The sequence below is a fragment of the Pelophylax lessonae genome, assembly GCF_965119305.1.
Source record: "Pelophylax lessonae genome assembly, chromosome: 2".
NCBI classification, from domain to species: domain Eukaryota; kingdom Metazoa; phylum Chordata; class Amphibia; order Anura; family Ranidae; genus Pelophylax; species Pelophylax lessonae.
In genome coordinates, this window is record NC_138769.1 from 14,713,149 (window position 1) to 14,736,686 (window position 23,538).

Genomic DNA, 23,538 nt, shown 5'->3' on the forward strand with positions numbered 1-23,538 from the left:
TGGGCTGTGCTCCCTCCCTTGTATCTATGTAAGTATATGATTCTGGGCTGTGCTCCCTCCCTTGTATCTATGTAAGTATATGATTCTGGGCTGTGCTCCCTCCCTTGTATCTATGTAAGTATAGGATTCTGGGCTGTGCTCCCTCCCTTGTATCCATGCAAGTATATGATTCTGGGCTGTGCTCCCTCCCTTGTATCTATGTAAGTATAGGATTCTGTGCTGTGCTCCCTCCCTTGTATCTATGTAAGTATAGGATTCTGGGCTGTGCTCCCTCCCTTGTATCCATGTAAGTATAGGATTCTGGGCTGTGCTCCCTCCCTTGTATCCATGTAAGTATAGGATTCTGGGCTGTGCTCCCTCCCTTGTATCTATGTAAGTATAGGATTCTGGGCTGTGCTCCCTCCCTTGTATCCATGTAAGTATATGATTCTGGGCTGTGCTCCCTCCCTTGTATCTATGTAAGTATAGGATTCTGGGCTTCTGGGTTTATCCTTAACCACTTTACGTCTGCTCACAGTAATATTACTGCGGCAGAGTGGCTCGTTATCGTCTGACGACGTAGTACTACGTCGTCAGACGCTCCCCCTTCTGGGCGGCGCTTGCGCGCCGCCGGAGGCTCGCTCCCGCTGTTTCCATTCACAGCGGGAGTCGGGCCAGGGGAGGAGCAGCGGCGATCGCCGCTGCTCTTACCCGATCGTCGGGGATCTCCATAGTGACAGGGAGTGACAGATCGGACTGTTCAGCATAGCTGGACATCCGATCTGTCCATGACTCACTCAGTCCCCTCCCCCCCCTACACGTCAGTAAGCACCAGGCATACATTAACCCCTCCCTCTCCAATAAAATTAACCCCTTCCCTGCCAGTGTCATTTTTACAGTAACAGTGCATATATATAGCACTGATTACTGCAGTAATGTCACTGGTAACCCCAAAAGTGTCAAAAATGTCAGTCAAGGGTCCGATCTGTCCGCCGCAATGTCGCAGTCCCGCAAAAAAAAAAAAAAATTGCAGATCGCCGCCATTACGCGTTAAAAAAAAAACACCAAAAATGACAGAAATCTTTCCCTTGGTTAGTAAACGCAATAACTTTTGCGCAAACCAATCAAAATACGCTTATTGCGATTTTTTTTTACCAAACATATGTAGCATAAAACAAATTGGCCAAAAATTTTTAAAAAAATTGGTTTTTACATCTTTTTTGGGGGGAATTTCATATAAAAAAAATGTTAAAAATATTGTTATTTTTTCAAAATAAACGCTCTTTTTTTGTTTATAGCGCAAAAAGTAAAAATCGCACAGGTGATCAAATACCACCAAAAGAAAGCTCTGTTTGTGGGAAAAAAAGGACGTAAATTTAGTTTGGGTACGGCGTCGCACGACCGCGCAATTGTCAGTTGAAGTCGCACAGCGCCGAATCGCAAAAAGTGGCCTGGACGGAAGACAGCAAAATCCTCCGGTGGTAAAGTGGTTAATTAGAAGTCAGATAAATATTGGACTAGTTATTTTATATTGAAGATTTATACAGAATTGGTTTTAGGCATTTGACTGACTTTTATGATTCGCATCATACACGTTTTTCTGCCACAGCCTGCTGATCTTTTATTGTTTATTGGTCGTTCAGTAGGGGTTGTTACAAGTCAGATATATATTATTTAGAACACCAATATTGAAGATAGACACACACATTAGTGTTTTAGGAATTGGATTGACTTTTAGGATTCGGATTTTACTCGTTTTTTTAGTCTGCTGATCTTCTTATATCTTTTTTATTTATTACTAGTTCTTTTAATATATTGCATGATTATCTCCGTTATATCCTACCTGAACCTATGTTATTGGCTAGCTCAGTTTGAGCCCCCGTTGAGATTTTTCCCATGTGCGCCGACTCATTATTAATCTAATAGAGGTGATCAAATACCACCAAAAGGAAGCTCTATTTGTGGGGGAAAAAGGACATCAATTTTATTTGGGTACAGCGTTGCACGACCGCGCAATTTTCCTTGAAAGTAACGCAGTGCCGAATCGGGAAAAAATGGCCTGGTCATTAAGGGGGAAAATCTTCCGGTCCAGAAGTGGTTTAAAAAAATAAATAAAGATCGCTAACCCAAATATTGACAAATTATCAGTACAGTAACAGGTAATTATTATTATTTCAGGTACTTATATAGCGCTGTCAATTTACGCAGCGCTTTACATATACATTACACATTCACATCAGTCCCTGCCCTCAAGGAGCTTACAATCTAAGGTCCCTAACTCACATTCATACACAGTAGGGCCAATTTTTTTTTTTTTTATACAGGATCCAATTAACCTACCAGCATGTCTTTGGAGTGTGAGAGGAAACCGGAGTACCTGGAGGTAATGTGTATGAAGCCTTCTAGACATTCACTGCTCTCAGTGTAAGGATGTCAGTGACTTGGAAAAAGTGGGTCAATCAATCTCCAGTGGGAGAGAGCGAGGACACGGCACAGACATGGAAAACACGGAGCCAGTGAAGGGGAACGGATTCAATGCGACACCACAATGGGCCGCACCCCTAAAGCAAGACGATGACTTCACCCAACACAGCAGGAGGATTGCACAGCGCTGCGCCTTCCCAACACACCCAACGTCTAGTCAAGTCATTCATTTATGCTCCGACAAATAAGAAAAAAAAAAAACGCCGCACACCATGTGGTACATCTCTGCAATACATGCAGACAAAAATCAGAATAAAAAAAAAAAAACACAGACTGATCCTGTAAGAAATCCAGTCAGCTCCTCACCCTCTGCGGCACTGAAATCCCAAAGCAGTGATGTCAGCCTGGTCTCGGTTGACTACAGAACACCTCCACCTTGTGATATACTAATGGAGGGGGGTGGGCAGTCTGAGATGGAAGGACGCCGCACTCCTAACAACCCCTGTTTAACCACTTCTGGACCGGAAGGTTTTAGCCCCCCCCCCCCCCCCCCCGCTTAATGACCAGGCCATTTTTTGCGATTCTGCACTGCGTTACTTTAACGGATGAATGCGCAGTCGTGCGACGCTGTACCCAAATAAAATTGATGGATTTATGTTCACCACGAATAGAAATTTCTTTTGGTGGTATTTGATCACATCTGCAGTTTTTATTTTTTGCACTATGAACAGAAAAAAAGCAAAAATTCTGGGGAAAAAAAAAACTATTTTTTACTTTCTGCTATATAACATTCCCAATAAGGAAAAAAATTTAAAAATCAAATGTTTTCATCATTTTAGGGACGGTGGCTGTAGGGACGGTGGCTGTAGGGATGGTGACTGTGGGGACGGTCACTGTGGGGACGGTGGCTGTAGGGGCGGTCACTGTGGGGACGGTGGCTGTAGGGGCGGTGGCTGTAGGGGCGGTGGCTGTAGGGGCGGTGGCTGTAGGGGCGGTGGCTGTAGGGGCGGTGGCTGTAGGGGCGGTCGCTGTAGGGACGGTCGCTGTAGGGACGGTGGCTGTAGGGACGGTCGCTGTAGGGGCGGTGGCTGTAGGGGCGGTGGCTGTAGGGGCGGTGGCTGTAGGGGCGGTGGCTGTAGGGGCGGTGGCTGTAGGGACGGTGGCTGTAGGGGCGGTGGCTGTAGGGACGGTGGCTGTAGGGACGGTGGCTGTAGGGGCGGTGGCTGTAGGGACGGTGGCTGTAGGGACGGTGGCTGTAGGGACGGTGGCTGTAGGGACGGTGGCTGTAGGGACGGTGGCTGTAGGGACGGTGGCTGTAGGGACGGTGGCTGTAGGGACGGTGGCTGTAGGGACGGTGGCTGTAGGGACGGTGGCTGTAGGGACGGTGGCTGTAGGGACGGTGGCTGTAGGGACGGTGGCTGTAGGGTCATAGTCAGCATTTTTCTTCCTCCAAACACGGCAAGTTCCCCTCCTCAAAAAGACACATGTACAGTCATGCCAATGAACATCTAAATGATTCAGAGAAGGATTGGGAGAAAGTATTGTGATCAGACCAAACGAGGTCCTTGGCATTAACCACTTGCCGACTGCTTACTATATATATATATATATACACACACACACATACACACACACACACACACTCACACGGGGGCAGGGTGGCTCTCCTGTGCAAACCGACGTATAGGTACGTCAGTCGCGCGCGGGAGGCTAGGGGGCAAGCGCACGCCGCCGACGGCACGCTCCCGCCCCCACTCGACAGCAGGGAAGCCGATGCGTGTGTCAGACGGCTCCGATTGCCCAGACTCCCCGCTGAGAGAGAAGGACGGTCGGCTGTAAACACAGCTGACCGTTCCTCTCTCTGGAATGATCACAGAGCACCTGTGATCCTTCTATATAGGATCACAGGTCTCTGTGATCATTTCACAAGCCACGCCCCCCCCAGTTAGAATCACTCCCCTAGGCTCACATTTAACTCATTGATCCCCCATAGGGTTAACCCCTTCCCTGCCAGTGTCATTATTACAGTAACAGTGCATATTTTTAGCACTGATTACTGTAGTAATGTCACTGGTCCCCCCAAAAGTGTCAAAAATGTCAGTTAGGGGTCCGATCTGTCCGCCGCAATGTCGCAGTCACGAAAAAAATCGCAGATCGCTGCCATTACTAGTAAAAAAAAAAAAATAAAATAAAAATGACATAAATCTTTCCCTTAGTAAACACAATAACTTTTGCGCAAACCAATCAAAATACGCTTATTGCGATTTTTTTACCAAAAATATGTAGCAGAAAACAAATTGGCCTAAAATGTTAAAAAAACTTTTGATTTTTAAATTTTTTTTTTTTTTTGAGCATGTCATAGCAGAATGTGAAATATATATATATATATATATATTTTTTTTTTTTTTTTTTCAAAATTGTCGCTCTTTTTTTGTTTATAGTGCAAAAAATAAAAATCGCAGGGGTGATCAAATACCACCAGAAGAAAGCTCTATTTGTGGGGAAAAAAAGGACATCAATTTTATTTGGGTACAGCGTAATTGTCAGTTAGAGTAACGCAGTGCCGAATCACCAAAATAGGGCCTGGACATCAAGGGGGAAAATCCTTCCGGTCTTAAAGTGGTTAAACCCTTGAAGCTTGCACTAGCACACTGCAATCACATGCGTTCCATGGGGGTGTGGTGTGGTTGCAAAGCTGCCCCCATGCACTTGAAAGTGACAGATGATATAATTCCTGCCACAGCGGTGAAGCAAAGTATGGTGGAATCATGTGTACACACCCCCACCAGCTGCCTCTGCAGGAAAAGAGGGAGAGGTTGTGGCGCAGTAAAGCTGCATCTTAATCATGCCCTCATCAGCTAGCCCTTATGGCTTGTATACACTAGCGGTTGGGAGGCGGTAAAACCCAGCGATTGAGCCATTATTTTTATTTTGTAAATGAGTTGTGACAATGCTAATAGCCACTCCCCCAAAATCTGCATCCCCCCCTGTAGTACAAGCAGGCACAGCCTACATGTGAGTGACAACTCAGCTCTGGATTCAGGAACAGTGAGGGCTTGTTGTCACCCCATCACAAGAAGCTGCATTGGGTTAACTTCACAGGCAGGATCAACAGAGCCTTGTGGGGCTTTACAGGGGACCATGAGAAGACTGTAAATGGACTTATAATTAAATCATGCTGCACATGTTCCTTTTATTTGTTGGGGGTACTACTTACTACAGACTTGGTACATTCACGGTCATACAATTGTACGCAAGGGCACATTTATAAGGTTCCTGAGAAAAGGGGGAGGGGGTGCATTCGATTTTTACATCCTATAGCTCCAGGCACCTTTGTGCATTAGCCCTAAGTCTGTTCCCATTCTGAACCGACCAAATGCATGGTTAGCAAATTAGTGCAATAGAGGAGAAAGCCAATGACGTCATGCCACAACCGGAAGTGAGCAGGGCGCCATCTTGTGATGCCCTGACAAAGTCATGTGATCTGTGGCATAATGCTTAGGGAGGAGCCCATGATGTCCCTCCGCAACAGTAATTGAACGGGCTATCTTGTTATTCCCTGACGAAGTCACGCGATCTGAGACGCAACACGTAGGAAGGAGCCGATGGTGTCACGTCGCAACCAGAAGTGAATGGACCACTATCTTATAAGTGATTCATGTGAAGATTACAATAAGACCTCCAAACCTGAATAGTTTTACAGGTGGAGGCCACTGAATTTTTTTTCCCTACTCATCCTTTCTGACTGTTTTTCACTAGTTTGGCATTTGGCTAGGGTCAGTGTCACTTCTGGTGGCATGAGGCCATACCTGGACCTTATAAAGGTTGCACAGGCAGTCCAACTCCTCCAGGATCAATACGTGCCATTGCCAGAAGGTTTGGAGTGTCCCAGCACAGTCACAGAGCATGGAGGAGATTCCAGGAGACAGGCAGTTACTCTAGGAGAGCTGGACAGGGCCAAAAAAAGGTCCTTAACCCATCAGCAGGACCGGTATCTGCTCCTTTGTGCAAGGAGGAACAGGATGAGCACTGCCAGAGCCCTACAAAATGACCTCCAGCAGGCCACTGGTGTGAATGTCTCTGACCAAAAAATCAGAAACACACTTCATGAGGGTGGCCTGATGTCCTCTAGTGGGCCCTGTGCTCACTGCCCGGCACTGTGGAGCTCGACTAACATTTGCTATTGAACACCAGAATTGGCAGGTCCGCCCAATGGCACCCTGTGCTTTTCACAGATGGCAGCAGGTTCACCCTGAGCACATGTGACAGACGTGAAAGGGTCGGGAGAAGCCGTGGAGGATGTTATGCTGCCTGTAACATCATTCAGTATAACCGGTTTGGTGGTGGGTCAGTGATGGTCTGGGGAGGCGTATCCATGGAGGGACGCACAGACCTCTACAGGCTAGACAATGGCACCCTGACTGGCATCAGGTATTGGGAATAAATCTTTGGACCCATTGTCAGACCCTACACTGGTGCAGTGGGTCCTGGGTTCCACCTGGTGCACAACAATGCCCGGCATCATGTGGCAATAGTATGCAGCCAGTTTCTCGAGGATGAAGGAATTGATTCCATTGAATGCCCCCCAAGCTCGCCTGACCTAAATCCAAGAGAACACCTCTGGGACATTATGTTTCGGTCCATTCGACGCCACCCTGGTTGCACCTCAGTCTGTTCAGGAGCTCAGTGATGCCCTGGTTCAGATCTGGGAGGAAATACCCCAGGACACCATCCGTCCTCTCATTAGGAGCATGCCCCAATGTTGTCAGGCATGCATACAAGCACGTGTGGGCCATACAAACTACTGAGGACCATTATGAGTTCCAGCAATGAAATTTCAGCAAAATGGACTAGCCTGCTGCATCATTTTTTCACTTTAACTTTTGGGGTGTCTTTGAATTCAGCCCTCTGTAGGGTGATCATTTTAATTTCCATTAAACGACGTGGCATTCTTTCCTTGCTAACACATTACCTAGTCCATACCAGTACAGATCCTAACACATTACCCAGTACATACCAGTATAGATCCTAACACATTACCCAGTCCATACCAGTATAGATCCTAACGCATTACCCAGTCCATACCAGTATAGATCCTAACTAGGGCTGAACGATAGTCGATGTGATATCGACTATTGTTCTGCGGGCGTGGGCGATATTCACATCGTCGAAGATACGATGTTAAAGCACATAGGCATTAGGCAGGGAGAAGTCGGGACTCGGGGGGGAGGACTCACAGTGATTCTTGTAGCAGCCCGACACATCCATCCCACACGTTCAGCGGTGAGCAGCTGCACATCTGATTGGTTCGCTGTGCCGCTACTCACGGCGTGATTGGTTCGCTGTGGCGGTCAAGAAAACTAGCTGCAGGGTGGCAGACTGAACGTGTGGGCTGCACGGATGTCGAGTCACTGTCAGGCTGTGTTCTTCTATGGCTCCTACCACCACTGTGAGTCCTGACTGTGAATAATCCATTCCACACTGACTGTCACTGAGTGCACTGTCAATCCCTCCCTACAATACCATTATTAACCCTGGCCTGCCCTGTATCTGCAATTACAATCAGAAGAAGGCGGTGCTGCTGCCTGCATGCCCTGCTGCAATACTTCATGATTTCCATCCATTCCCACTCAGCATCCCTACAGTAACATTAACCCTGGCTGTCCCGGACTCCCAGTGCAGTATATATACAATCAGAAGAAGGCTGCTGCAAAACTCATCCCATCCCTACAGTAACATTAACCCTGGCTTTCCCATGTGTCCCTTGTACAATCAGAAGGCTGCATTACTTCCCTACCCTACAGTAACATAATTGTTGACTTTAGCCTGGATTGACGAGTCTCTCAATATCGCAATATATATAGTTGAAAAAAAAAATATTGCAATGTACTTTTTTCCAATATCGTGCAGCCCTAATCCTAACGCATTACCCAGTCCATATCAGTATAGATCCTAACACATTACCCAGTCCATACCAGTATAGATCCTAACACATTACCCAGTCCATACCAGTATAGATCCTAAAACATTACCCAGTCCATACCAGTATAGATCCTAACACATTACCCAGTCCATACCAGTATAGATCCTAAAACATTACCCAGTCCATACCAGTATAGATCCTAAAACATTACCCAGTCCATACCAGTATAGATCCTATCACATTACCCAGCCCATACCAGTATAAATCCTCACACATTACCCAGTCCATACCAGTATAGATCCTAGCACATTACCCAGTCCATATCAGTATAGATCCTAACACATTACCCAGTCCATACCAGTATAGATCCTAACACATTACCCAATCCATACCAGTATAGATCCTAAAACATTACCCAGTCCATACAAGTATAGATCCTAACACATAACCCAGTCTATACCAGTATAGATCCTAAAACATTACCCAGTCCATACCAGTATAGATCCTAACACATTACCCAGTCCATACCAGTATAGATCCTAACACATTACCCAGTCCATACCAGTATGGATCCTAACACATTACCCAGTTCGTACCAGTATAGATCCTAACACATTACCCAGTCCATACCAGTATAGATCCTAACACATTACCCAGTCCATCCCAGTATAGATCCTAACACATTACCCAGTCCATACCAGTATAGATCTTAACACATTACCCAGTCCATACCAGTATAGATCCTAACACATTACCCAGTCCATACCAGTATAGATATCCAGCATGGTAATTTTCCACATTGAGATCGGATTTGCTTTTATCTTTTTTTAATTCTTCTGTTATTCTACATAGAAAGGGTATTTAGTCCCAACAAAAATGGCTGATGCGCTTTATAAATTGCATTAGGGACATATGAACAGTAATATGATGCAATGCGATTCCAAATATAGACACAAGAGGGCAGCGTAAATCCTCTCTGTACATCACCTCTAGACGGAACGGGCCTGAAAATTGCGGAGGACCAGCATGCTTTGCTGGCTGCCAGGAAATGCTGACATCCAGCTCTTCAATTATTATCCAAGGCCTGCTTTGGAGTTTATTACCAATCATTCATGTAATATATATTTTTTAAGATAAAAATAGTTCTGGAAATGTTTTTGGGACCCAATAGCAATATAAGGGGCCCTTCAGAAAACCGATGAAGGCAGAACGACTCCTCCTATAAAGATGGCTTGGTGAGACCCTTCTTTATGTGAGCTGATACATAATACTGCACTGACTCCTGACATCTTGTATGCGTGGCAGCCATCTTGTGATGCAGGACACAAAGACCCCCACAAAACAAGAAGGGGTGCCATCTAGTGGGCACATCAACCCCCCCCCCCCCCCAAATAAAAATGGATTTTTGTAAAATCTTACCGTAAAAATGGATTTTTGTAAAATCTTACCGTAAAATCCTTTTCTCTTAGCTCATCGACAGACGTAGTCCTCGGTGATACACCACCTTCGGGTTATGTTACCTCCGCAGGAGCAGGACTAGACAGGAAATTAAAAAGCTCTGGCCACACCCTAGGGGCAGTCCCAGAGGGTATATCCTCTCTCTCTCTGCCTCAGCAAATCAGTTATGTGAAAAAGCAGTGCTTAGAGAATTTAACCCAACCCAACTCCAAAACAGAGGGGCGGGGACTACGTCTGTCGATGAGCTAAGAGAAAAGGATTTTACGGTAAGATTTTACAAAAATCCATTTTTCTCTAGCGCTCATCGACAGACGTAGTCCTCGGTGATACACCACCTTCGGGACGTCCCAGAGCAGTATCACAACTGAGGGGTGGGAAAATGGAAATCAAATCCCAATCTAGAAGGCCCAACCGGTGCCAACTAGAAGTTTACAATGCTCATCCTTAATGATGAGACTCAACCAAAAAAAAGAGAAAACAATTTTTTTTTTTTTTTTTTTTCAAACAGAAAAAAACCCTCGAGGTAGACCACCGGTCTCCTCAAATTGCGGCCTGCAAAACCTTGCGGCCAAATGAGGCATCCGCCGATGCCGTCACATCAATTTTATAGAATTTTGTAAAGGTATGTACCGACGACCAGGTGGCCGCCTTACATACCTGGACCACTGACGCCTGATGGCGAAAGGCCCAGGAAGTACTGAGCGCTCGAGTGGAGTGCGCCCTAACAGGGAACGGAGGACTCTGACCCTTAATAGAATAAGCCTGTACCACCGTTTGTCTAATCCATTTGGCAATGGTCGCGGCAGATGCAGGCAAACCCTTTCTGGGGCCATCCGTGATCACAAAAAGTGAATCCGTCTTACGGAAAGATTCCGTAGCTTTCAGGTATACCCTGATTGCCCGAACCACATCTAAGGAATGCAACGCATGTTCCCGATGATGCTTGGGCTGAGGACACAAGGAAGGTAGTACAATATCTTCATTCAGATGAAAATCTGAAACCACCTTGGGAAGAAAAGATGGCTTAGGATGAAGTACTACCTTATCCCTATGAATCACTAGGTATGGTGACTGGCATGATAATGCAGCCAGTTCTGACACCCTGCGAGCAGAAGTAATAGCCACCAAGAAGGCCACCTTCTGGGATAGAGTAAGCAAGGGAATCTCCCTGATGTTTTCAAAAGGAGGTTTCTGTAGAACCGACAAAACCAAATTAAGATCCCAGGGCGGTAAGGGCGCGTGGACTGGAGGAGCCAGGTGCCGCACCCCCTGGATGAAATTCCGCACCAAGGATTTGGTAGCTAAAGGCTTCTGAAAGAAGATTGCTAATGCTGAAACTTGACCCTTGATGGTGCTCAAGGCTAGCTTCTGCTCAACCCCTTGTTGCAAAAAAGCCAATATTCGAGTCACCGAATAGGTACGTGGAGGAAATCCTAAAGATTCGCACCACGCAATATAAGTCTTCCATGTGTGGTAATAGACTTTGCTGGAAGTCGCTTTCCTTGCTTTAATAAGGGTAGGAATGACTGAAGTAGACAAACCTCTGTCCTTCAGTACTTGGGTCTCAATGGCCAGGCCATTAAAACCAGCGACTGTAAAGCACGAAGGTAAATTGGTCCTTGAGACCACAGACACTCCCTGAGACGAAGTTCCCACGGAACGTCTGCGACTAACATGTCCAAGTCGGCCAGGCCGGCTTGAGGAGGCCAGCCTAGAATTTCTAGGACCACTGGCGCTGATTGGATCTGAACCAGGCGTCCCTAGAGCTATCTGGCCCCGACCATCCGAGAAAGTCTGGTCGTTTTCTGTTCCCACACATTTATCAGATACCTGATAGTTATCAGGAAAAGTGATCTTTTCTGGTTGAACCTCAGGGACCGAAGTCACCCGACTAGAGGCTGCTTGGCCTATCTGGTCAACCAGATCCGATTCCTGTGAGGTATCGGGACTAATCTTAGGAAAAGGTAAAGGAAAAGATCTTTTCAGGGAACGGTAAATACCGCTTCCTGTGGTACTTAAATGTTGGAAGGGAAGAATCGCACCGGTAGTAGTGGTTGATGCTCGATCTAATGTCCTGAATACCGGTGAAAACGTCCCCCCACCCTGAAACCGGGTGGGGGCGCACCTTCAGGCTGTGTACTCCTTTGCTTCGGGTTTGGCTGGGTTGGTCCCCTTCTTGAACCCTCCTGGAGGAGTCTTGCCTTTCCCGCTAGTACCAGCCGGGCGCCCTTTATGGGCGGTAAAGAAAGGTCCTCGCTTGTTGCGAGGTCCCTTAGCTTTTGCAGCCTGTGGCAAAAAAGTGCTCTTGCCCCCAGTGGCATCCTTAATGATTTCATCTAGGTTGGCCCCAAATAGACGATTCCCCTGAAAGGGGAGATTGGTCAAGGTCTTTTTGGAACCTAGGTCAGCTGACCAGCATTTTAACCACAGCACACGTCTGAGGATCACTGCTAACTTAGATGCATGCCCTAATAGGGGAGTAGTGTCCAAGGCTGCGTCACAGATAAACCGTAGCCCTTGTATAATCTGTTCCATCAAATCAGATGTCTCCTGGGGAATATCTTTTCACCTAAGATCTTGGCGTACCATCTTCGCCCATTCCGTAAGTGTCTGGGAAACTAGACCAATAACGATTACTGGTCTAAATGCTGACCCTATCAGAGAAAAGATAGTGCGGGACTCCGCTTCTATCTTTCGATCCACCGGATCCTTAAAGGACGAAGTGTCCTCCACTGGAATAACCGTGGCTTTATTCAGCCTGGAAATAGGCGGATCCACGACTGGTGGTACCGTCCATTTCTTAATGATGGATTCCTCAAACGGATAGCGTCTAGCAATACGCTTGGAAATAGTAAAGGTACGTTTAGAATGCTCCCATTCTCCTTTAATCTGATTACCGAAACATTTAGGTACAGGAAAAGCCTTCGCCGTCTTGATGGGCTTATTAGTCCCAAAAGGCCTCTCTGTTTCAGTTGCCTCTGCCGGTAAAGCCTCAAGTTTTAAGGTTTCTTGCACTGCCACAACTAGTGCGTCCACCAATGCTTCTTCCTGAATTATAGCAAGAGAAGAAGCGTCCTCCTCACTGTCTGAGGGGGCTTTACCTGGGATACCAGCCCTTGCAGAGGGACCTGCAACTGCTGTGACCATCTCTGAATCTGAGTCAGAGGTGTCAGATGGTATAGGGGTAGGCGGGGGGTCGCTTCCTTGACCCCCGTCCCTGACAGGCCGCCTCCACCCGAGCCACCATAGACTCCAGAATTGCTGTAAATGACTCTATACTCTGTGCACCGGCGGGTCCCGAGGCCCCCTCGAGGGAAACAGGTGGGGGAATATGTGTGGCAGGGTCCATAATAACTCCAGTTACTACCTGGATAATATAATTCAAAAGTAAAGAAAAAAAACTTTTTTTTTTTTTTTTTTTTTTTCTGACCCCCAGCGCCACAAAAAAGCCCCTTAGTGTTACCTGCTTAGGGATCCCTATCGATCGAGAGAGAGAGAGATAGACCCCCAGGCTCACCACTTGATGCTCAGAGTTAAACTGCAACAGGTTACAGCGCTGTCTTGACAAACAGGAAGTCTTTTGGCTGGCTGCCCAGGAAGAAAGGAGGCGGCTCCGCCCCTCTGCACGCCTTCCGGCGCCTCCCCCAAGCTCCACGAGGTGTAGGATCACCTCAAACATGGCCGCCCCCATGCTGGAGACACGAGGCTACGCCAAAATGGCGGCTCGCGCGATCCTGCAAGAAAAAATGGCGGCGGCCTGCTGAATGTCGGTGTGCTGCACACAACACTGTCTCTGCCTGGGGATATGGCGTGGTTGGCGGTATCGGCCCCTGGCGGACCGCATGGCCGTTCGGGAGGCCTGCTAATAGCTGGAGATCTGATTTGGAAGGCAGTCTACATGTCCGTGGCTTCTGACTGGTAGGTAGCTTATACTTAACCCATAAGATTTCCCAGAATGCCACAGATTACATCTTTTTAACATGTATACAATAGATTGTTAGCTCCCAAACCAAGCCTCCTGGCTTTTTGTACACAAAAAATCACACTCAAAGTAGGAGGATCTGTGACATGTTATAGGATAGAAAGGAGCCTTTCTTACCATACCGAGAGGGGCCCGCGTTCACCACAAAACCCGTCAGAGGGAAAGGGGGAACATACTACTCACCATACCGGAACCAGGCGGGCACCAACTCCTGACAGTACCCCTCTCCACCGGGGCGGGAGGGCTGTCGACCGATACGAACGCCGTGACTCATGGTCTTTGGCGTTTCAGCGAGACGTTTAACTCGCGGGTTCAGTCCTTTTAATGGGACTTTGTCGCGGCCGACCCAGCGCGGAGCTATGGCCTGCACGCGCTCGTAGGCTGAACTGGGGTGACCACCGGATCTCAACATCCAGCCCGTCGCCCAGTTCAGCTTTCTTGTTTGAAGATCTCACAGGAACACTGGAGAAAAAGCTGTCTAAAAAAATCCTTTAAGAAAAAATTCTTGCCAGGACCTAAGATCCCAGCAAGGTATCTAGGTCCTTACTCCTAACTAGACAGAAAATAACTGATTTGCTGAGGCAGAGAGAGAGAGGATATACCCTCTGGGACTGCCCCTAGGGTGTGGCCAGAGCTTTTTAATTTCCTGTCTAGTCCTGCTCCTGCGGAGGTAACATAACCCGAAGGTGATGTATCACCGAGGACTACGTCTGTCGATGAGCGCTAGAGAAAAAGAGGCTACACCTTACTGGAGATGTACAAGTAAATGCAGGGCCACAAGGCTTCAATATTGCTGAATATTTAACTGGACACCAGAACACAGAACGAGGTCCAGAAGGCTCAAAGCACATTTTAATGATTAGGTGGAAATAGGAATGGTGGGAATAGTTCAGCCCATTCACTATAATACTAGCATTGCATTTTGAGGAATTGGCTAAGACGTATTTGATCAGCTGCGTAAAAGAGCTGAAAGCGATATTAACCACTTAAGCCCCGGAAGATTTTACCCCCTTCCTGACCAGACTATTTTGCGATTCGGCACTGCGTGACTTTAACGGACAATTGCGCGGTCGTGCGACGCTGTACCTAAACTAATTTGGCGTCCTTTTTTTCCCCACAAACAGAGCTTTCTTTTGGTGGTATTTGATCACCTGTGCGATTTTTTGATCATGCGCTATAAACAAAATAAGAGCATCAATTTTGAAAAAATAATATTTTTCACATTTTTTTTATATGAAATTCCCCCCCAAAAAAAATGTAAAAATCTAAATTTAACATTTTAGGCCAATTTTTTTTTTACCATGTTTGGTAAAAAAAAAAAAATTGCAAAAAGCGTATTTTGATTGGTTTGCGCAAAAGTTATTGCGTTTACTAACAAATGGAAAGATTTTTGTCATTTTTGTTGTTTTTTTTTTTTTTAACGCGTAATGGCGGTGATCTGCGATTTTTTTTGCGGGACTGCGACATTGCGGCGGACAGATCGGACCCTTGACTGACATTTTTTAAACTTGTGGGGTTACCAGTGACATTACTGCAGTAATCAGTGCTATATATACATGCACTGTTACTGTAAAAATGACACTGGCAGTGAAGGAGTTAACTGTATTGGAGAGGGAGGGGTTAAGTGTGTCCTAGGGTCGTGTTTCTAACTGTGATTGGCTGTGGCTTGAGGTGTAAGAACAGTGATCAACAGTCCTACATAGTAGAACCGTGTGATCTCTATTCTTACACAGGGGAGAACTGACAGGCGGCTTTGTTTACATTAGCCGCCTGCCTTTCTCCCGCTGTCACGGACGATCGCGAGTGCCCGGCGGACATCGGGTCCGCCAGGCACACGCGCGGGGGGGGGGGGGTCCGTGACCACGCGGGAGCGCGCCCCCGGCGGCGCGCACTCGCTCCCCACACCCTTACAGGCTAGCGACGTAGTCCTACGTCGCTTTGCCTGTGAGGGGCTGACTGCCGACTTAAAGTCGTGCGGCAGTCGGCAATTGGTAAAAAAAAATAATAAACATGTTCTACTTGCACAGAGCAGCCCCCATCCTTTTCCCGGCTCCCCCGCTGGCGCTCCTAGACCCCTCCCTCCTGTCAAGTGCCCCTCAGAGCAGGCAGCTCCCGAGCAGCGACTCTGCGCGTCCATTCCCACACAAAGAGCCACAGCTCGGCCCCGCTCCCTCTCTCCTTATTGGCTCACTGACTGATTGACAGCAACTAGAGCCAATGGCTCCTAGTGCTTTCCCAGCCAATGAGGAGGGAGAATTTCCGGACAGCCCAGGGTCTCATGCACATTGCTGGAGGAAGATCGGGCTCAGGTAAGTATTAGGGGGGGGGGGGGGCCTGCTGTACATAGAAGGATTTTTAGGGTCATGCATAGAAGGCAAAACAGGCCAAGAGATTGTACAATTCCAAAAAAATTTTTTATAGTGGGTATTATACAGTGCTTGTTTTCACAAAACCCATTAGAAGTGTATGTTATTTCCCAAAATTATTGCATTTGAAAAACCTCTGCGCAAATAATGTGTGACATAAAAAATTGCAAGACCCACAATTTAATTCTAAGGGCCTCTGTGCCTTAAAAAAAAATAAAATGTGTATGTATATATATATATATATATATATATATATATATATATACACATATACACACATACACAGTAAGAGCCCATTCAGACAGGGGCGACACGACTTGGTGGGGCGACCTGTGAAGTCACGGTGCACAGCGTGCACCGCGACCTCAGCGCCACTTGCACGGACTTCATATAATTTAAGTCGATGCAAGTCGCCTCCAGGTCGCCCCAAAGTAGTACAGGACCCTTTTTCTAAGTCGAAACGACTCGTGTCGCTCCTATTAGAACCGGTCCTGTACTAATCAATGGCCTGCGACCGACCGCGACTTGTCAGGCTGACAAGTCGCGCTAGTCTGAATGGGCTCTTAAACCTTGGTTTGAGAGCGCTTTGCAAGACAAGCAAAATTTTTAAATAAATTTTGATTTGATATACAAGCGATGTCTTGATATACAAGTAGCGTCATGTATAAAAAAGAAGAGAGGAGCCTCTAAAGTGTAGCAATATGATTAAATTTAATGAAGGTTCAATATTTAGCAACTCACATGGTTGATGATTAAAACAGGCACATCTAAGAATGCAGGCATCCGGGGTAAAGCTGTCCACACAGACCATCCTCCGCACCGCCATCTTCATCACACCCTTCCCCGCTGCACTCCACGAGTGATTCAAAGCCTCACTTTCAGATCACTCTACTGCAGGCTATTCTTCCCGGTCACGACTGCAGACTGACAGTGGTGAGAGTCGGTGATTCAGAAGATGGTCTATGTGGACAGCTTTACCCCGGATGCCGGCATTCTTAGATGTGCCTCTTTTAATCATCAACCATGTGAGCTGCTAAATGTTGAACCTTCATTAAATGTAACCATATTGCTACACTTAGAGGCGCCTCTCATCTATCTTATATTCTGTAGCTCTGCTAGATTTTGCTTCTAATCCCCTTGGGAAGGCTGCATATTGTGGATGGACATTTTGTGGTAATACAACCTATCACAGTGATGGTGAACCTTGGCACCCCAGATGTTTTGGAACTACATTTCCCATGATGATCAACTATACCGCAGAGTGCATAAGAATCATGAGAAATGTAGTTCCAAAACATCTGGGGTGCCAAGGTTCGCTATCACTGCCCTATCACATTGCAATAATCTTTGTATATGGACTATAAACTGAAGTACTTGTGGAACGAATCATCTGAGTTTCCATTATTTCTTCGCTTTGATATAAGAGTGCTTTGGATTACAAGCATGTTTCCGGAACGAATTATGCTCGCAATCCAAGGTTTTACTATATATATATATAATATGTTTGGGGGTTCGAAGTATTTTCTACCTAAACGTTTACATTTGATTTTTACATGTATGTAAGAAGTGTCAGATTTGGCCCGGTGTTTATGTGGTTAAACTATTGACTGTGAAGGGAGGGAGAGTTATTATCATTGCAGCACGCTGTTGTGTGCGCCATCTGAACCTACACTACAGACAACCATACAATGCTGTGACGCCATCTGTACCTCGCTCGCCGTACAACCTGTCTGCAGATCTCTGCCATCTACACAGACTGCACAGCATGAAGAACTCCTTCTGTACAAAGCATAAATAATACTTTACATGGCACGCTACCTCCATAAACGTGGGACAGGCCTTCTACTCACACAATGTATAGGTGCCGCGCTCTCCACCTACACCTGAACAGTGAATACACAATGCCGTGTGTAATTGGTACTAATACAATAAACAGACACAATTTACACTTCAGAAAATAACACAATCCTTGTATACACTGTCAGCACACCTATAGAAAGTATAATCTGCACCACGCACAGCCGACTGGAGAGACGCCAGATGTTATCGCCAAGTACAGACTAGGGATGCACCGATCCGACTTTTCTAGTCCCGATACCCTGGCTTTGTATATCTGCCGATACCGATACCAATCCGGAACTACACACATACACAATATGCATGCGGCTGCAGTACAGAGCAAAGCCACTGCTTCCTGTGTACGGCTCCTTCATTCACAGGCGGAGAATATCTGATGTCACTCCGCCTGTGAGCCGGCCCTATACAGGAAGTAGCGGCTCCGTGCAAGTAAGGGACAGCTGAGCAGAGACTCGGCAAAACCGGATTGGCCCGTGGATCGGTTAATTTTACTGATCCAGCTATTTTGGAAGTATCGGTGCCAATATCCGATCCTGATATCGGATCGGTGCATCCCTACTACAGACGGGTGGGGAGACCTCTGCTGGCCATCCATGTTTTTTTGTCCTAGCAGGTGACCCATGCTCCCTTTTCCCCATCCTGCCGACGGCTCACACAGACTAGCCAGCAGGTAGAAAAAGGTCTATATACGTTACACAGGAAACTTACAAATGTTTTTTTACAGCTCAACAAGGCCCAATTCTCACCCATTGTTGTAAAAGAGGTTCAAACTGGGAAGAAAAGATTGGGCTTTGAAACTTGTGCAGTCCGTATTTTCCACAGTAGGTGGCGCTCAACCAGCAGCGGCGATGCAGGTAGGTAGAGGAAGTTTAGTGGAACTTGGTTCCTCTAGGACAGGGGTCTTCAAACTATGGCCCTCCACGTGTTCAGGAACTACAATTCCCATCATTCCTAGTCATGTCTGTGAATGTCAGAGTTTTACAATGACTCATGGGATGTGTAGTTCCACAACAGCTGGAGGGCCGTAGTTTGAGGATCCCTGCTGTAGGATTTCTTTGGTCACAAGGCAGCAGCTATCCGATTGGATGCTTGCACCACATGTGACTCTGGCGGCCATCTTGGGTCAGGCGGAGTCTATTTAAGACTCCGGCTCCAGGGCTTGGTGCTCTTTATGCCATAGGCTAGTGTAGGGGAAAGATCCTCGCCTGTCAGGCACAGTACTGAGGGAAAGGAGGTGTAGGGGACAGTGCAGGGACTATGTCTGCCTTCCAGGAAGGCTTCCTTTCGTAGACCTGCCAGGCCGCATTCCGCTCCTCATGGCAGACCCTGTCGGCATTTCCCTACTGCAACTCGCAGGTCCAACTCTGTCGTAAGTGGTTCCGGCGGTGTGTGCTTTAACGCTGGGCTGAACTTTTCTATAATATATTGTTACTGCCAAACTTGGACTCTGTGTGTTCACTGCCCGCCCCACAACACTGCACCTAACCTGAACTGTTCAGTTCCACAAAATGTACCCACACACAGACAGGGCAGCTTGATAGGGGGGAGCAGATAGTACAGGTTGACTCAACGCAGCCATACAGGGCCCTATGATTTCCTAATGGTGACCCTGGCTGCTGCCAATGAACCTGTAAGGCTACACTTAGTGCTCACTGGCAGCTGCCATGGAAATACCGGGTGGGGTGAGCTTACTATGCATAGAAATAATATTATAAATCAGAACACACTTTGCTCAGTTGTCTCTCAGGCCGCTGCTAGAAGACTTCCCCTCCGTGCCAGCAGCAGCACTTGAGAAAAAGAAATCTGACCCGAGCCTGGCAGCAGGGCTGAGTGTGTGTGTGTGCGCTCCCCTTGAAAGGCCACAGAGCAGAAGAGAAAGGGGGGGATGGGATGGAGGAGGGTACCGAGCACCCAAAATCCATATCCTGAGAAAGAAACAGTCTGACAAAAGGAGGATCTGAGTAATGAAGGGTGGAGGGGGCATGGGAGACTGTTAGGCAGTACGGGGGTCGCAAGATTTCTAATGCTGGCTCTGCCCACAAACGCCTAATAGCTGAGTCAGCCTCAAAGGCAATCTATAGTGTATTTCCACAGTTTGAATCATAATGAACCTGTTTCTCATTTTATAGTCATTTATCCATCTATCTTTTACAGTTTTAGATTCTTGTTGTTCCACATTTCATGTGATTAAACATTCTGCCTCTAGTGGTCATTTGTATGTACAAATGCTTAGTGAACAAATGCCGAAATAACAGGATAGGCCACCGAGGGATTGTATTGTTTTCCTTCAGTTTGCAGAGACTGGCAGACTTGGGCTAGCCATACACACTTGGACTTCTGCATCCATGCTAAACCATCTGGATGGACAAATCTACTGCTGACTATTGTATTCTGACCACTTCGACTCGCAGCAGCCAGAATACCCAAAAAGTGGCTGCAATTGCTGCAGTCACTGTTCGGCAACAAATTTTCTGCCCAACGTCTTCAATTTTCCGATAGAAGACTGTCAGATGGAGTTGCAATGACAGGGTCACTGAAGGCTCAAGATTTGGCGAAGAAATATGTGACATTCCAGATACTAGAGATGCAAGAACATGAAAGATAAATATGAAAACTTCAATATTATTAGATATGGGGTTGTTGGCAGCTCTGCATCCAGACATCATCAAGGACTGGCACCATATATGGGGTGGACTGCACATCTACAGCCATATTTCATAATGAACTGCAGCTCTACAGCAGACATCTTAATAGACTGGCTCCAGACATGGAGTGGCCTGCATATCTATAACTGGATTTTATGATAGACTGCAGCTCTAAAGCAGACTTCATCAGGGACTGAAGCTCTATAGCAGACTTCATCAGGGACTGGAGCTCTATAGCAGACTTCATCAGGGACTGGAGCTCTATAGCAGACTTCATCAGGGACTGGAGCTCTATAGCAGACTTCATCAGGGACTGGAGCTCTATAGCAGACTTCATCAGGGACTGGAGCTCCATAGCCAACTTCATCAGGGACTGGAGCTCTACAGCAGACATCCTAATAGACTGCCACTAGTTATGGGGTGGTCTGCATATCTATAACTAGGTTTCATCATAGACTGCAGCTCTACACCCTGATTTCACCATGGACTGCAGCTCTTCAGCCAACTTCATCCGGGACTGCAGCTCTTCAGGAGGCTTCCTAATAGACTGCCGCTAGTTATGGGGTAGTCTGCATATCAACAGCCAGATATCATCTGGGACTGCAGCTCTACAGCAGTCATCCTAATAAACTGGCTCCAGATATGAAGTGGCCTGCATATCTGTAACTAGGTTTCATCATAGACTGCAGCTCTATACCCTGACTTCACCATGGACTACAGCTCTTCAGCAGACTTTCTAATTGACTGCCACTAGTTACGGGGTGGGTTGCATTTGTACAGCCAGACTTAATCATGGGCTGCCACTAGATATGGGTTGATCTGCACATCTACAACCAGACTTCGTCATGGACTGCAGCTCTTTAGCAGCCTTCATCTGTGACTGCAGCGCTACGGCAGACTTCATAATAGACTTCAAAAAGTTATGGGGTGGTCTGCATATCTACAGCTATATATCATCATTGCCACCAGATATGGGTGGTCTGCACATCTATAGCCAGACTTCACCATGGTCTGGCACCATGTATGGGGTGGTCCACACATCTACAACCAGATGATCTCATTAACTGCAGCTTTTCAGCAGACTTCATCGGGGACTGCAGCTCTATGGCAGACTTCCTCATAGACTGCCAATAGTTATGGGGTGATCTACATATCTACAGCCAGATATCATCATGGTCTGGCACCAGATATGGGGTGGTCTGCACATCTACAGCCAGACTTCATCATGGACTCCAGCTCTACAGCAGACATCTTAGTAGACTGGCTCCATATATAGGAGTGGCCTGCATTACTACACCCAGCGTATATAAAGGACTGGCACCAGACATGGAGTGGTCTGCATACCTACAGACTTTGTCATAGTCTGGAGCTCTACAGGAAACTACATCACAAACTTCCACTAGATATGAGGTGTTCTTTGTCTCTACAAAAGGATTCCTAACACAATGGCACCAGTAAAGGGATGGTCTGCAGCTGTATAAGAAAATTCATCATGGACTGCCAACAGACAAAGGGGGCATCTGCATCTCTAAAACAGAATTAATGATGACCCAGCACCAGATATGGGGCAGTCACCATGTTTACAGACAGATTTTATTATGGACTGCCAACAGATACATGGGCTGGCCCGTCTAACTAGGTAAAATACATCAATAGCAATTTTCCTTACCTTGATGATCTCCACTAGCTGGTCCACTCCGCTGTCACCGGGGAAAATTGGCTGACCCAGGAGCAGCTCGGCCAGCACACAGCCCGCTGACCAGACATCTGTAGAAGACAAAGAGTGACATTACAATGACTAAGTCACACAGGGTACAAGCTCAGACTGGAGAGTGTGTGGGCTTCACATCCTATGGTACCATTTAGTGGCTATGTTTACAGATGAGATTAGTTATAGCATGTAATAGGAATCTCTCTCCCTGCTGTGCTGATAAACCGCTGCAAAGGTCCACATGTATTTATATCCTCACATCTGCCCAATCAGCACTCTGCTGGCAGGTAAGACAGTTCCTATAATGTGTGACTTATCAGTTTATTGTTCATTTTGGTTCAAAAGGGACTATTACTTCAGCAGATACACACTTTAAGTTGTTAAAAAGAAGCCTTGAGATCTTATCCAGTTATAATTTATAATGGAGGAAAGAAAGTATTCTTCTGCCCGACGGCAAATTCCAGGTTCCGCTGCCTACTCTGCACTATAAAAATAGTAGCTGAGTTTTGATTGAATGCAGCAGACAGATGCTTTTTTGCCTTCACAAACTGCACTAATGCATGCTGGGATTTTCAGCAGTGTTGCTAAAAATTGGTTTATCCCTGCTGCTTCAAGTGAACATGTGTCCTAGAGCACTAAACCAGCAATGGAGACCAGTGGTCACTACCCACAATCCTTTCTGGTTAATTGTCCATTAAATGACATGGAAATAAATCGTACGCACACACAGTAAATGGCATGGGGAGATCACTGAGTGCAGACTGACAATTAGCGATTCAGCAGATGTCCAGGTGATGGATACATGGCTTGTAGGATCAGCAATATTTCCCAGTATGGCTCATTAGATGAGAGGGTGTGTGGACACGAAGAGAGGCCCATCATATTCAGGGTACATAGACACTAGCAGGGCCACTCATGGAGCTGCTAGGAACGTTACTCTAAGGTCTTGTTTAGACAGGTTATAGCTTGTATAAGAGCAAATCTTTGCAAAGTATTGGGAAAGCTTCCAGCAGCTTTCTCAAGCAGCTGTTAAGCCCTGCTTCACACTGTGATTTCTGTTGCAATACAAAACGCTTGGAATCGCATGACAAGTGAAATAACATGACTTTCATTGGAGGCTGTTTGTATGTATATATGCAGAGGTGGGTGGGGGGCAGAGCGAGAGGGAGGGAGGGTGGGGTGGGGGGGGGGTC

General features: G+C 46.7%; 1 protein-coding gene across 2 annotated transcripts in view; it reads right to left on the minus strand.

Moving 5' to 3' along the window:
* Positions 1-23,538, minus strand: part of GSK3B (glycogen synthase kinase 3 beta) — a 182,052-nt gene that overhangs the window by 14,606 nt on the left and 143,908 nt on the right. For both annotated transcript variants that reach the window (XM_082247647.1, XM_082247646.1), the window contains exon 7: positions 22,304-22,401. In XM_082247647.1, coding sequence (XP_082103773.1) covers positions 22,304-22,401 — 98 coding nt within the window. The remainder of the gene's footprint in view (positions 1-22,303; positions 22,402-23,538) is intronic.